We start from the raw sequence: 13,866 nt of genomic DNA, 5'->3' as shown, positions 1-13,866 counted from the left end.
ACTTAAAGTTATGTATTAGGGATTATGTTAACTGAATGTTAATATGTAAAAGGAAATTTTGAATTCTGTGTGTATGTTCAATTGTTGACAGTAATAAAAGTGTTTACTATTAAAATATCTTACGTTATAGATTTGTGTGGAATATATGGCAGGGACATATTGCTGGATCTTTATCCTTGTACCTTTCCTGGGATTCTCTGTCATATGATGCATGTTTGCAAAACAGTTTGATGTTCACCATAAAATATTGACACTGATTATACTTCCACTGGCAGTTCAGTCCTTAGTCTGAATTGTGACTTGCATGGTGCTGTCTAAAACCTGCTGTGGATGAAACATTTCACAGACTGACTTAGTGATGTTCTGTGTGATTCCCTTGTGGAACCCTTAAGTCAGCTGGGACAGGTAGGTTGAATCTGCTGCCTTGTAGTACCAGTGAAGCTGTTGTATTCAAATGTCATGTTCTTTAGAGCAAACATGGTATTATACCCTATTTACATTTTTTGGTCATAGCTTCTAGAATAGAAATCTGAATGGATAACATTTTTACTGTCACTTTTGCAGCTTTAGTGCTGTCTGCCTTCTTTTTTGTACAACATCACCAACTGGATGAGGCTGCGGTTGGGGTTGCAGTACTTCACCCACATGACTTCATGGAGGTTTAGAAAGTCATAAATGTCTTTAATATAACTGACACGCAAGCTAGGGCAGTGTCATATAGGATGTTTTGTGTGTGTGTGTGTGTGTGTGTGTGTGTGTGTGTGTGTGTGTGTGTGTGTGTGTGTGTGTATAATACACACACACGGTTATGAGTTTTGGACCTCCTGACTGCAATTCAAGTATTGCTTCAATGTTTCCTAGAAGTACCAGTGCCCTGTTTAGCAGACGTGCTAAGAAAATCCTATTTGAGCTCAAGGACAGCAAGAAGTCTCCTTTATCTGTCATCTGTGCACAGTTAAATAGCTGGTCAACCCTCTTAGCAAGTCTGATACAGAAAATGGGAAGCAGCCTTGTGAAGCCCATGAAATACCTTAGCCAGTACTGGTGCCTGCATAAACAATTCACCTACTTAAGTTTCCTGCTCTGTTAGTGATCTCAAGGTCTCCCTAGCCAACATCATTCAGTCCAGGAAGTGGTCAGGCATTCTTTTGTAGTGTCTGATGTGCTGTTTTCATGGACTGGGTCATACAGCTTGTGCGGGGTTCCTTTTCAGGATTTTGGTTCCATTTCACCAGCACCTATTTCCATTCCAGATTTTTTATCCATATGTTTCCCTGTTAGATTGATTACTCTGATTTCCAAAGATGCCATTGAGGAAATTATTCCTGGAGGAAGCTTTTACTAAACATTTTTTCTAGTTCCAAAGAAATTAGAAGCTATTCACCCAGATGTTTGAACTCCACTGCATGTGTCACTTTAGTCGTACAAAATAGTTCTGAATTACATTGATCCAGATGTTTCTGCTGCTGCTAGAGATATTGGAGTAGTTGTGTTGTAGAGATGTGAAGGATGGATTCTTCATATTGCTATCCATACTTTAGAGTATTCGGTCTTTTCAGCTCAGGAACTTGATCATTAGTTTAGTATGTGTTATACTTAATTTCACCATACATGTAATTCCAATTACCATTTATTCCTTTAATATCTTCGTCTTTCCCTCTCTGACTGCTTTTATTTGCATAGATCTTACTCATAAAGAGACACTGCAGGTACTTCAGCTCTTGAGATTCACATTGAACTTTTTCAAATCCAAATTGAATCACTTCCACGCATTGGATTTTTCTGGGGCTTGTATTTGGTCTTTCACATCCAAGTTATCTTTCTTACTCCAAAATTCCTTTTTTGCTTTTATATCAGTTCCACAAAGTACTTCACACAATATTATTAGTACTTGTCATGTGCTTCATGTCATGTGTGTCGTGCGTACTGCTTTTTTAGTTTTCCTTGCCAAGTTACATGTGTGTTCCAAGTTGGAAAAGAAAATCTTCTTTGGAAGGACTCATCCAGGCCATCTTGGCATTGTTAAAATGAATGCAGTAGTTAGAAGGTACACATCTGGAACTGGGTGGGATGGTGGGTAGGGCATAGCCTGCTATAGCTGTCAAGATGTTGCCATACTGGAAAGCTCTGATCTCCCCTCCTCTCCTGTTCCCTATTTCTTTATATAGACTTCCCTACTTGTGAGGCCATGGTCCTTGGTAGGGAGCTAAACAGTTGCCATGAATGTCAAACCATAAGACTGAAGAGGAAAAGTACCTATGTAAGAATCTTCATTTCCATTTAACAGGGTATTGGACTTGTAGTTATCCACTTAATACTGTCATTTGGTTCTCTTAGGCAGTGCCATCATTAATGCCTTGTAGGCAGACCTAAGTCAACTTTTTTTTTTCCAAATGCTGTGATGCATATCCCTGTCAAACACTTTACCATTCTTAGCCTCACGGTAGTGTTTATATATCCACCGGGGATCCATCTTTACCCTTCATATCTGCTTGCATCTATTTCTTTCCTCTCTTTCTGAACTGTTTCTTTCTTTCTCTTCATTTCTTCTCTTAGCCCATTATTTCCTTCTCTCCTCATGTATTGTGCAATTCTACATAAAATTCCACAAAGGCCTCTCTTTCTCCCTGCCTTGGATTACTTTCTGTGCCCCTCTTTTATCAACAACCACATCACTGTAACATCTTTCTTTTCTCTTCAATTTTCAAATTATAGTCATCCCACATCTCTTTTCACCAGGTATCTTGCCTGTTCTCTCAACCCAAATTGTGTGTGTGTGTGTGTGTGTGTGTGTGTGTGTGTGTATGTATATATATATGTATATATATATATATATATATATATATATATATATATATATATATATATATATATATATATATATATATATATATATATATATACATACACACATATATATATATACATACACACACATATATATCTATATATATATATATATATATATATATATATACACACACACACACACACACACACACACATATACACGTGTGTGTGTGTGTGTATATTGCTTCTGTTCCTTTTACGTCTCATCTTTCTTCCTTTTGTACTGTTAAGCTCTGTGTTTTCTGCCATTTCACCATTTCATATGATTTACCTTATTTCTGCTTGTCCACTCTTTTCTCACTTCCTTTGCTGCACATACACCCAGTTCACAAATTTGACTTAATGGTATCCTGTGAAGTTCTCCCACCTCTCTTTCCCATTTACTGGCTACTGGGCTAGACCACTATATCCTGTCCTTCCTCTCCCAGTCCATTTTGTTTTGTACCCATTAATTATCTACATGCTGCTAGCACATTACCAATATTTTAACACACAGTCAGAGAGCCATCTCTTCCCTTTCCATATCCTTAGGACTCCCCCAGTGTCTTCTGCAATTAGTCTTGCCTCATCTACTGCTTATCCTTATCTCTGTAAATATAGATGTCCTTCCTTATCACTGTTGCATATTCTTCACTGTTGGAATATCCTGCGAAAGATAGCAGAACAACCAGGCAGCATACTAAAGTCTTTACACCTTCAGGGTGCCGTAAGTCAGACATATGTCCTATATGTAAGGCGTAAGGTACATTTGTGACATATGAGCACATAGTCCTTAGAATTTCTTTGCTGCCAGTCCTAACTGTACATTTGAGTTCAGTCTGCAAGCTGTTCAACAAGTTGGTTCAGCTACCAAGCCTTCTAAAGATAAGTGCCTCACTGGGGTCTCTTCCTTCCTTTTAGTTTAGATTACATGTCATCCAGGAAGAGAAAATGAGGGTGGGAGGCAGATTCCCCATAAAGACATATATAATAAGTGTAGTTTTTGTTTCGGTGCTACACACAACCATTCACAGTGTGAGATTTTTCAGGCATTTGTTCCTAAGACACATCCACGTGGGTGGCCCTGGTGGTGCAGCAGTTAGCGTTGCCACCTCACAGCAAGAGGTTCTCCAGTTTGATCCTCAGCTGAGGTGCCTTCTGTGCGGAGTCTGCATGTCCTCCCTGTGGTCGCGTGGGTTTCCTCCGGGTGCTCTGATTTACTTTCACATCTCAAAGACATGCTGTAGGTGGATTGGACACTCTAAATTGTCCCTAGGCAATGAGCGGGTATGTGTGTGCGCCTTCCATGGAAGGTTGGGCACCGGGCTGGCAACTGAAACCGTAAAACTTCACTGCCAATCATGAGTGGACAGGTGATCCGCTGTGGCGACCCCTGACTGGGAAAAGCAGAAAGAAGAAGAAGAAGAAGTTCCTAAGACTTGTCTCTTTCCATTTATTTTGAAAACTGGCAGTTTAAGCTTTAGGCTCAGGGTACCATGGCCGAATTCTACTGCCACAGTGTTCAGCCGTGACATAAGAAGAAGACCAAAAAGCTGCGTACTGACCCTGCTCCTGTCTAACCTCCACAGGATTTCTCTGTCAGTTTAGATAAAGAGCCCAAGGATTGTCCAGTGCCAATATCAGCTCCTTCTACTGTGACTCAGTTGGAGGCCGACATGGAAATATGTACCTGCATGTCTGCTGATGCTGTGGCTACATCTGGTTCATTTGTGGTGGGAAACCACAGCTGAATATATTGGAAAGGCCTAGGGGGATTCCCCAAATATTTTTTAGGGAAGAGGTGCCTGATATTCTCACTGAATCTAGGTAGGAGTGCTAGCCTCTGAGATTTTTTAAAGCTAATATTCCTTTAAAAAAAGAAGCAGAAGTGGCTCCTGTGGCTAAGGATCCCCACAGTGCATGGCAGGATTTTACTCAGGGGCTTTTCATTGTATTTATGGCTCTAAAGCCCTCTCAATGATTACCTGCCCTACCTCTGTTCTGTGGTCTTCCACTCCTTCCATACGTCCTAGGGACTCTGATTCATCTTATGAAGAGTTAGACTCTGGTGAGGAGTCGTTGGCTTACTGTTCTCAGATCCACTCTCCCTAGGATTTGAAGAAGAGGGATTTAGTTTCTCCTGACTTCCACAAAGAATTGTCTTTTTGGAGTATACTGGTTTGTATGATGGAACATATTAAGTTGGATTGTGCCCAGGTTTTTGACATTCAAGTAAGTTGTTATAAACTATTGCAAATAGATTCTCCTCAGCCTTCTGTAGTCCGTCTAGTGCTGAATGCCCTTTTGGATACTTTGACTGCACTTTCGCAAGCCACTGATTCTCAATCTCCTGCCCCTAAGAAGCTAAACAGGATCTATAAAGTTTCGAAAGCTCAAAAGTCTTTATGTAAAAGCCCTTCCTCTGATCCTGCTGTTATTTCTGTGACCACTGATAAACCAACCAAGTTGCTGTCTTCTTCTATGTTTTTACACTCTGACAAGGGCAGCCATGCCACAGACAGGTATGGTAAAAAAAAGTATATACTTCTGGTACCTTACCTTTCAAGACTATTAATTACAAGACTCATATGACTAGGTATGTTCTGACTTTTCTCTCCAAACTTGGGGCATTTTGGCTGATATGCATGATTCAGAAAGCAGGCCTTCTGCCATTTCCCTTTAGAGCTCCGCCTCTCAGGTGGCTTGTCATGCAGTTATGATGCTGCTGATGCCTCTTCAAGGGAAGTAGCATGTGGATCTGTAATGAGGTGGTACTTGTAATTGCACCTCCAGGCTTAGCCTGAAGACATCAAGGCCAAATTCTTAAACTTCCCATTAGACAACCAGAATCTCTTTGGCACTGCTGCTACTGAATTGTTTAGGTTAAGGGTGAAGTTATATAGATCTAAAACATATCTTTGTGTCCTCTGTTCCTCATTTTCCATCTAGGCCATCTTTTGTCTGTAGGCAGCCTAGTCATCCTTCTTAGGAGCAAGAGTGCTTCTAGAAGAGTTTTTCTGGATAAGCTTTCTCAGACTTCTAAGGGTCAAAAGCCTCATTTCCCTGACATATCTCCATCTGTTTGACATTCAGCTACTCCTCGGCCAGATTCTTCTGTCCCTCAGATTAGTTCTTTCTTTTCCTTTTTGGCAAGGACTTACCTGCACAGTCCTATTCACCCTCTCTTAAGGAAGTTTTTACATTTTGATGTTTCTTCCTCTCATTATCAGTTCTCTGCTTTACCTTTTTGTCTTTCTGCAGCTCTGAAGGTCTTTGCCAAATGTCTGGCCCCTGTGATAGCCTTCTGAAGTCCAGAGAATTCAGATATTTCCTTACTTGGATGAAGTTTTGATCCAAGCCTCTTTTCAACAGCTCTTGCTTTAGGATCTTCACATCTCTATGCTTTTTCTATGCAGTGTGATCTTCACCTTCAGTTTCAAAATCCTGGTTTGCAGGATTCAGACCATTCCAATAGTAGCTTGCCTCTCACCTCCCAAGGTCCTGTCTTTGACTGCTTATTTCCAGTCCCTTCTATCTCTTCCAGTCCTTCATGCAAAGGAATTTCTCAAGCTCTAGGGTACATGGCATCCAACATTCCTATGGTTCCCTTTGCGAAACACCGCATGAGGAATTTTCAGTGGTTTGTCAGTACTGTTTGGCTCCTGCACTGCCATCCTCTGGTTTATCTAGTTCCTCTTTTGCCTTATCGCAAGGTCAAGCTTAAGCTCAGGCTCCTCTAGTGGATTTACCAGATTTCCTGGAATCAAGGTCTGCCTTTTTGGGTTCCTTTCTGTAAATCAGGAGCTGTACACGGATGCTTCCAGTCAAGTTTGTGGAGCCTCCTCCAACAGTCTCAAAGTTCAGGGTCTTTGGTTCCATCAACAACTGGCAAACCATATCCACCAAGGAGATGAGGGCTCTAATTCTAACTGTCCAGGCCTTTCACTCCATTTGGTTTTCTGGCCCTCTAATGTTTTTTTTTTTCTTTACAGGCAGTACCACAGCTGTGTGATACATCAGCAACGAAAGGGGCACAAAATCTTAACTTCTTTACAGGCTGGCTCTTCAGGCTTGGGAATTTGCAGTCCATCATCACTTGTTTTTTAAGCAGCTTACCTTCCTTCAGAGCACAGTCTTGTGGCAGACTCTTTGAATGGATGCTTCACAGGAAGGTATTTGTAGAGTTTGTACATTGGTGGGATTCTCCTTATGTAGATCTTATTGCTTCCCCTCTGAGCAGAAAACTTCCCCATTTCTGTTCAAGAGTACTAGGACCTCTGGCTTGGAAAGGGCATGTATTTTTCTTTGAAGGAGGTGTTTTCTCTATACCTATCTTCCTGTTTCTCTACTACCAAAGGTCTTGCACAAGATCATGTGGGACAGGCCCAAACACTTGCTGATCACTTCCTTTTGGCCCAGGCAACAGTGGTTCCCCCTTCAATTTCATTGGGCCAGGGGCAGTCATCACAACTTACTTCAAAGGACGGATCTTCTCCCACAAGACAAGGGCTGTCTCATTCAAGCTCATTTTCTTACCCTGCACTTCACACTTTGAGTGATAGGGTATTAATTCATTTTTGTGACATGGTATTTATTCATTTTTAGACACTAGTTTTCTGAGGACATGCTTCGAGATTTGCAAGAGGCCAGAAAACCCACTACTAGAAAATCCTATGTGACTAAATGGAAGAGAATTTCTTTTTGCTGTCTCAAGTGTTACCTTGGACCCCTTTTCTGTGGTATTCATACAGTCCTTTTTTCATTTTTGTAAGTTGCTCATTTCTGGCTTGGAATATTCTTCTGTTAAAGCTTGTTTGTTAGCCATTTCTGCTTGTCTGATTCTGAATCCAAATCTGGCTTCTAGTTTTGAAGTCAGTTTCTGAAAATTGTCCTTCATATCAGGCCTCCAAGAAAGTCTGTTTTTCCTTCTTGGGACCTAAATTTTTGTTCTTGGAAAATTGACTCAGTCATCTTTTGAACCTGCAAATCTGATGTTGTCCTTTTCATTGTTCCTCATGAGAAGGTTACGGATCAGATCCTTGGATTCAACTCGGCCACATCTTCAAGACTTTGATCAAAATCTCAAGCTACCCTCTACCCATAATGCCCTATTCCATCCCCAACTCCCCAGACCTAAGTTACCACCATCGGAGCAAGAAAGCAAAACAAACCTTGAACGTGAGAAAGTGTTTTTTGTTTACATTTTTTGCAATTTCTAGGCTTATTAGAGTTTATATTTTAATTACTGTTGTTCCCTTTACTAGTTTTCTAGCCATTCGCAGGCATTAGGGTGCCAAAAAAATGGGACCTGAGACCAATTGACCAATTCTGCATCTAAGCAATCTGAATCAGTATGTTAAGAAGTAGAAGTTCTGAATGGTTACAGTTCAGTCCATCCTGCCTTTTCTGCCCAAGGATGATTAGATGTGCTGTTTAGATCTCCAGGACATGTACTATCATATCAAAATATAGAGGTCCTCCAGGAGACACCAGTGCTTTTGACTGGGAGCCAATCACTACCAGTTTAGAGCACTGACCTTTGGACTCACCACAGCCTCCAGGGTGTTCACCAAATGCATGGCAGTTGTGGCAGCTCGCTTGAGACTTCAAGGATTCCAGGTGTTTCCCTATCTCATCGATGGGCTCCTTACTGCCCCAACCAGGCATCTTACTGCCCCAACCAGGCATCTACTTCTACAAGCCAAGGATCACATGCTTCAGATCTCCAACTCCCTAGGCATTGCTGTCAACCTTGCTAAATCAAAGCTGACGCCTGTGCATAATCTGGAATTTATAGGAACTCAGCTGGATACCACAACTCAAGTGGCATCATTATTTCTTCAGTCATTTAACGTCACTGAGAAATCATGTGCGGGACATACTGTCTCTTCCATCCCCTCCAGCAAAACTAGTGTTACAAACTCTTGTGTCAATGGCAGCTGCCATTCCTCTAGTATTACTCTTTATGTGAATCCTTCAATGGACACCGGTGGTTCAGTGGTACATTCTTTAACAGCCTCTGTCTTTCACTCCAATTTACAAATATCATGTTTGCTGGTGGATCCAATCAGACGACCTCATTATGGCAGTCCATTCTTTCTCCCCCCGATAGCCACAGTGGCCATGGATGCTTCCCAGCTGGGGTGGGGGGGTGGAGCATTTCCTGGGAAAGATGGTCCAAGGCATGTGGTCCCCCTCAAAAACAGAGCTGCATATCAGTGTCTTAGAGATGAGAGCAGTTCTCCCCATGATGCAAATCTTTCAGTATGTTCTCTCTGTAAGGACTATTGCCATCCATATGAACAACATGTCAGTAGTCTGGTACATCAACAAACAAGGAGGAACCTGATCCTACCTGTTGTACAGAGAGGCCATGAGGATCTGGAACTGGACAATGTCTTCAGACCACTTTCTGGTAGTTCCACACATTCCAGGAAAACCAAAGCGCTGGCAGACAAACTCGCAGGTACATTCTGATTACTCACAAGTGGTCCCTCAATCGAACACTAGCAAATATGGACCAGCTTTGCTGTGACCTATTTGCCTGTACCCTCAACAAGTATTTTGTTCTGATCTCTCCTCCAGGGGAGTCGCTGAGGGATGCTATGATTCATGATTGACCCCTGGGTCTCCTCTGTGTCTATCCCCCTTTTCCCCTAATCCTAAAGTTCCTACAGAAGGCAAGCAGGCTGAAGAGCTAAGTCATCCTCATTACCCCCTTCCGGCCTCAACAGGTTTGGTTCCCCTTCCTCTGATCTCACTTGAGATAACCTCCATGGATACTGGAACCTACTCAGGATCTCCTATCCCATCCATCAGGAGATCAACATCCCAATCTGCATGTCCTCAAACTGACTGGATGGTTTTTCCACTTCCACTGATACTGTCCAGGCTCATTTCCCCAGTCCGTGATATTATCTTAGCCTCTCAAAAAACATCTACCAAGAAAGTTTACAGAAGCAAATGGAAAAGGTTTTCCATTTGGGCTTCTAATCAGAATATTGACCCCTTTTCAGATCCTACTTCGGCCATTCTCCTATTTCTCACTACCCTTTTTAAGGAAGGGGCTAGCTTTTCTACTGTTAAACTTCAGTTGTCAGCTATAGCTAACTTCCATTTGTGAATTGAACCTTTTTCTGTGGCATCTTCCTGGTTGTGTAAAGCTTTCATGAAGGGAGTCTTCCTCTTTAGACCTGCAATAAAAGATCCCTCTCCCCTTTGGGATTTGACGATGGTTCTTCAAGGGTTAACTCAAAAACACTTTGAAATGGCAAACAAGTGTGACATAATGTTTTTTTTCTTGTAAGACAATATTTTTTGTAGCTCTCACTTCAGCAAAAAAAGAGTTTCTGAGCCCCAGGCCTTATTGGCTAAGCCTCCCTACCTCTCCTTACATAAGGGTAGGGTGTTTCTTTGAACCAGCCCTTCCACTCTGCATAAAGTGGCCACTGAGAGTAACATTAACCAATCCATTCAGTTAACAGTTTACTTTTCAAATTTTTAGTAGTAAAGGTGAATATATGCTGCACCTTCTTGATGTTCACAGGCAATTACATTTTTATCTATGCGGAACAAAACAGTACGGGAAGTCTGACCAGCTATTTGTGTCCTTTTCCCCTAATCGCTTGGGTCACACAGTTTCCAAAAGTACTCTGGGCAAATGGATCACTGATTGTATTTTGTTGATTTATTCTCAAAAAAGTTTGGAGTTACATCATCCTCCTAGAGCTCACTCCACTATATTTACAGCTGCTTCATATGCCTTTTCCTCAGGAGCCTCCATTGATGACATCTGTGCTGTAGCTACTTGGTCTAAAACTCATACCTTTGTGACACATTACAAGTTAGACAAAGTTTCCAGAAGCAGAACTTCTTTTGGTTAGAAAGTGCTCCGGCATGTCCTTCCTTGAGGTCCTCCTGAGAGTTATATAGCTGGGGACTCTGACTCATTCATGAGGAAGAACGAAAAGGACAACATCAGATTTAGAAGTTATGTACATAACATAACTTGGCATCTGTGTTGTCCATTTTCATTCTTCCTCACCTTCCTTTCCAGCCATCCCCTGGCCCTGTCATTCCTCCTAGAAGGATCTTGGGATGACATGGGAACCATTATGTTTCTGGTTGGAGCCTCAGTCTTTCTTTATGTCTATTCTGTCTCTATAACACAGTGAGGGATAAGGCAGCAAACTCAATCTGAGGCGTTAGGGATGGAATAGGGCATTATGGGCAGAGGGAGAAGCTCGAGATTCGGATCAAAGTCTTCAAGATGTGGCCAAGTCAGATCCCAGGATCAGATCTGTACCCATTCATGAGGAAGAATGAAAATGGACAACACAGATGCCAAGTTATAGTAAGTACATAACTTTTAATTTCCTCTTCCTTACAACGTTGTCTTTGGAAGACTATTGTTGGTGGCGCTTACTTTTGCCAAGAGGGTCTCTGAACTTCAAGCACTCTTGGCAGTTACTTCCTTTTTGTTTTTTTTTTTCCACAAGACCAGAGCTCACTAATCAACTCATGGCTTTCTTTGACACATATGGAATAAAACCACTGCACACAGGTACTAGCAGTAGGTATCAGGATAGTGATGAGTTTTACTGATGCTGGTCAGAATGGTTTGCTAATGTGTAGACCTAGTAACACTTTTGTTTTAGTTCTTCTGAAAACTTTCTCTTCTGTTTTTCTTAACTAAGTGGTATTTTTTCTCCTTTACAGTGTCGCCCAGCACCATCAACAAAACCTAATGACAGTTGCTAACCTGGGTGTGGTATTTGGACCAACATTGCTGAGACCGCAGGAGGAGACTGTAGCTGCCATTATGGATATCAAGTTTCAAAATATTGTTGTTGAGATTTTAATAGAAAATCATGAAAAGGTATGATCTTTAGGAAATGTAATTCATGTTGTATCATTTATAGTGGATTACATGCAGGGAAGTACCCTTAAAGTCAGGTGGCAGAAAGCCTTCAGCTTACTAGAACTGTTTGTATAAAATAACTCCTTGTGGTTAACTGTGCAGTAAATAGAATGGTAAATAGTTTGATGAAACCCTTGATGTCATTTTACTGTAGCATCGTTGTTTCATGTTCGTCTGAATGCCTTGGAGCTGGGTAGCCAAATTAGCATGACACAACATAAGGATATGGATGTAAATATAATACTATGAGCGTGCACCAAACACACAGATACAGGGCAGCTGATGGAACAAGGAGGTATGCTGACATCCAGAATATCAAGATTATTATGATGAAGCAACAAATGTTGACTTGTACTATACATGCTCCGGGGATTACGCTGGAGTAGCATAAACCAAATGCAAATGTTTTTGTAAGGGGGAAAGCCACCCTGCACCCCCTCTATCCCTTGCTAATTATATATACTAACTCTGAAATTACACAATCCCTGATGAAAGGAGAATGTTCCTCTACCCAGAGATTGTCGATCCTGTAGACTTGATGACCATCTGTTTGCTTTGACCAAATGGTGTCTACCAAACAGATGTCAACATAGCTGGTCATTCGACTGCCCATTTTATATATACATACACACATACACACACACACACACACACACACACATATATATATATATATATATATATATATATATATATATATATATATATATATACAGTGAGAGAGCAAACATTTTGTACAAAAGCAGATATAACTGGGCAAGTCTGCTAATGTATTTTTATGTGATCAAGACTAGGTAAAAGGGGAATGTGGCATTTTCATATAGAAACTAAATCCTGGCAGTTAACTGATAAAACAAATCACGACTGCCCACAGTGTCAGGTACAGAAAGGAGACACTAGTAAAATATCAGTTGCTAGTATACACATGTAATACTTATGTTAAAGACATCTGAATCTATTTCACTTTTTAACTTTTTTAGGGTGAGGTTTTTATTATGAGCACATTAACTATTATCATAGTGTGTATCTCAGAAACAAACTATGTAAATAGCATAAAAAAACAATATTTCTGTGTCCCTTTTTATGAGGGCAAAGCCTCACTTGCAGGGGGCATTCTTATTTTTTTTTACTTAACCAGTTGCAACAGCTTAGAGTGACAGTATTTACTGTGTCATTTCATTTCTTTCATCTCAGAACTATACAATTCACCATTCCTTTGCCTTAGACTGTCATATGTTTCACAAACTATCCCCTCTACCTTATTCCTTACACCATTCAGAATTGTGAATTCAGTTTTCTTGCACACATGTAAGATTGTCTATCTTTTCTTTCTGTCGATCTTTTCATCCTTTCTGCCCAAAGGGGAAGCTTAATAGTTTTAAACTGAGTGTTATACAAAAAAATTTGAACTTTTTTAGAATCTATACATGTGTGTGTGTCTGTGTGTGGGTGTGCGTGCGTGTGTGTGTGTGTGTATGTTGTGTGTGTGTGTGTGTGTGTGTGTGTGTGTGTGTGTGTGTGTGTGTGTGTGTGTGTGTTTTGGCAGGGTAGAAGATAGCTATGTAGTTGTCAGAAATGAAACCTCACTGACATTTTGAGTTATTTGCTGAGATAAGTACTGACCAGCTTTCAAAAGTTCAGACTCCCCTTCCTCTCTCTTCCTTTGACAGTTGATTGGCTGAGCATATCCTGAGAGGGAAGCCTTCAGTTATCACAAGAAGTGAGTGTTCAGTCTTTTTCTGCCAAATAAAAAAGTTCTCTGACTCTTCACAGGATCCAGTGCTGATTATTTTCGACTTACTGCTCAGATGAGCCCCTTTTGGGGACTCCTGCCTCTCATTTTACTATTAGATTTGTTCTATTTTTATGTTAACTGAATATAAATTTATATAAAGATATATTTATTTATTTCTATGTTTAGATAAAGGTATATATCCAAAGCTGTCTGTTAACTTCCAATTCAGTGTGTGGGTTGTCAGATCCAGTCTGTTCTGAACTTGGCACCTTATACCAGAGTATTGGATCTGAGAGCTCTGACTCCACCCATACAGTCAATTCCCTCCTCCCAGCTGATTTACCTCAGATATCTTTTGCTTCCTGTTTGACCAGACGTGTAC

General features: G+C 40.9%; 1 protein-coding gene across 1 annotated transcript in view; it reads left to right on the top strand.

Moving 5' to 3' along the window:
- The window catches only part of ARHGAP26 (Rho GTPase activating protein 26), a 3,815,868-nt gene that overhangs the window by 2,558,454 nt on the left and 1,243,548 nt on the right, over positions 1-13,866 (top strand). The window contains exon 18 of the mRNA XM_044069158.1: positions 11,548-11,707. Within this exon, the coding sequence (XP_043925093.1) occupies positions 11,548-11,707 (160 nt within the window). The remainder of the gene's footprint in view (positions 1-11,547; positions 11,708-13,866) is intronic.

The sequence above is a fragment of the Protopterus annectens genome, chromosome 4.part0, assembly GCF_019279795.1.
Source record: "Protopterus annectens isolate FY-2018-M chromosome 4.part0, PAN1.0, whole genome shotgun sequence".
Classification (NCBI taxonomy): domain Eukaryota; kingdom Metazoa; phylum Chordata; order Ceratodontiformes; family Protopteridae; genus Protopterus; species Protopterus annectens.
The sequence above is the reverse complement of the archived record's forward strand: the minus strand, read 5'-3'. Positions and strand labels throughout refer to the sequence as shown.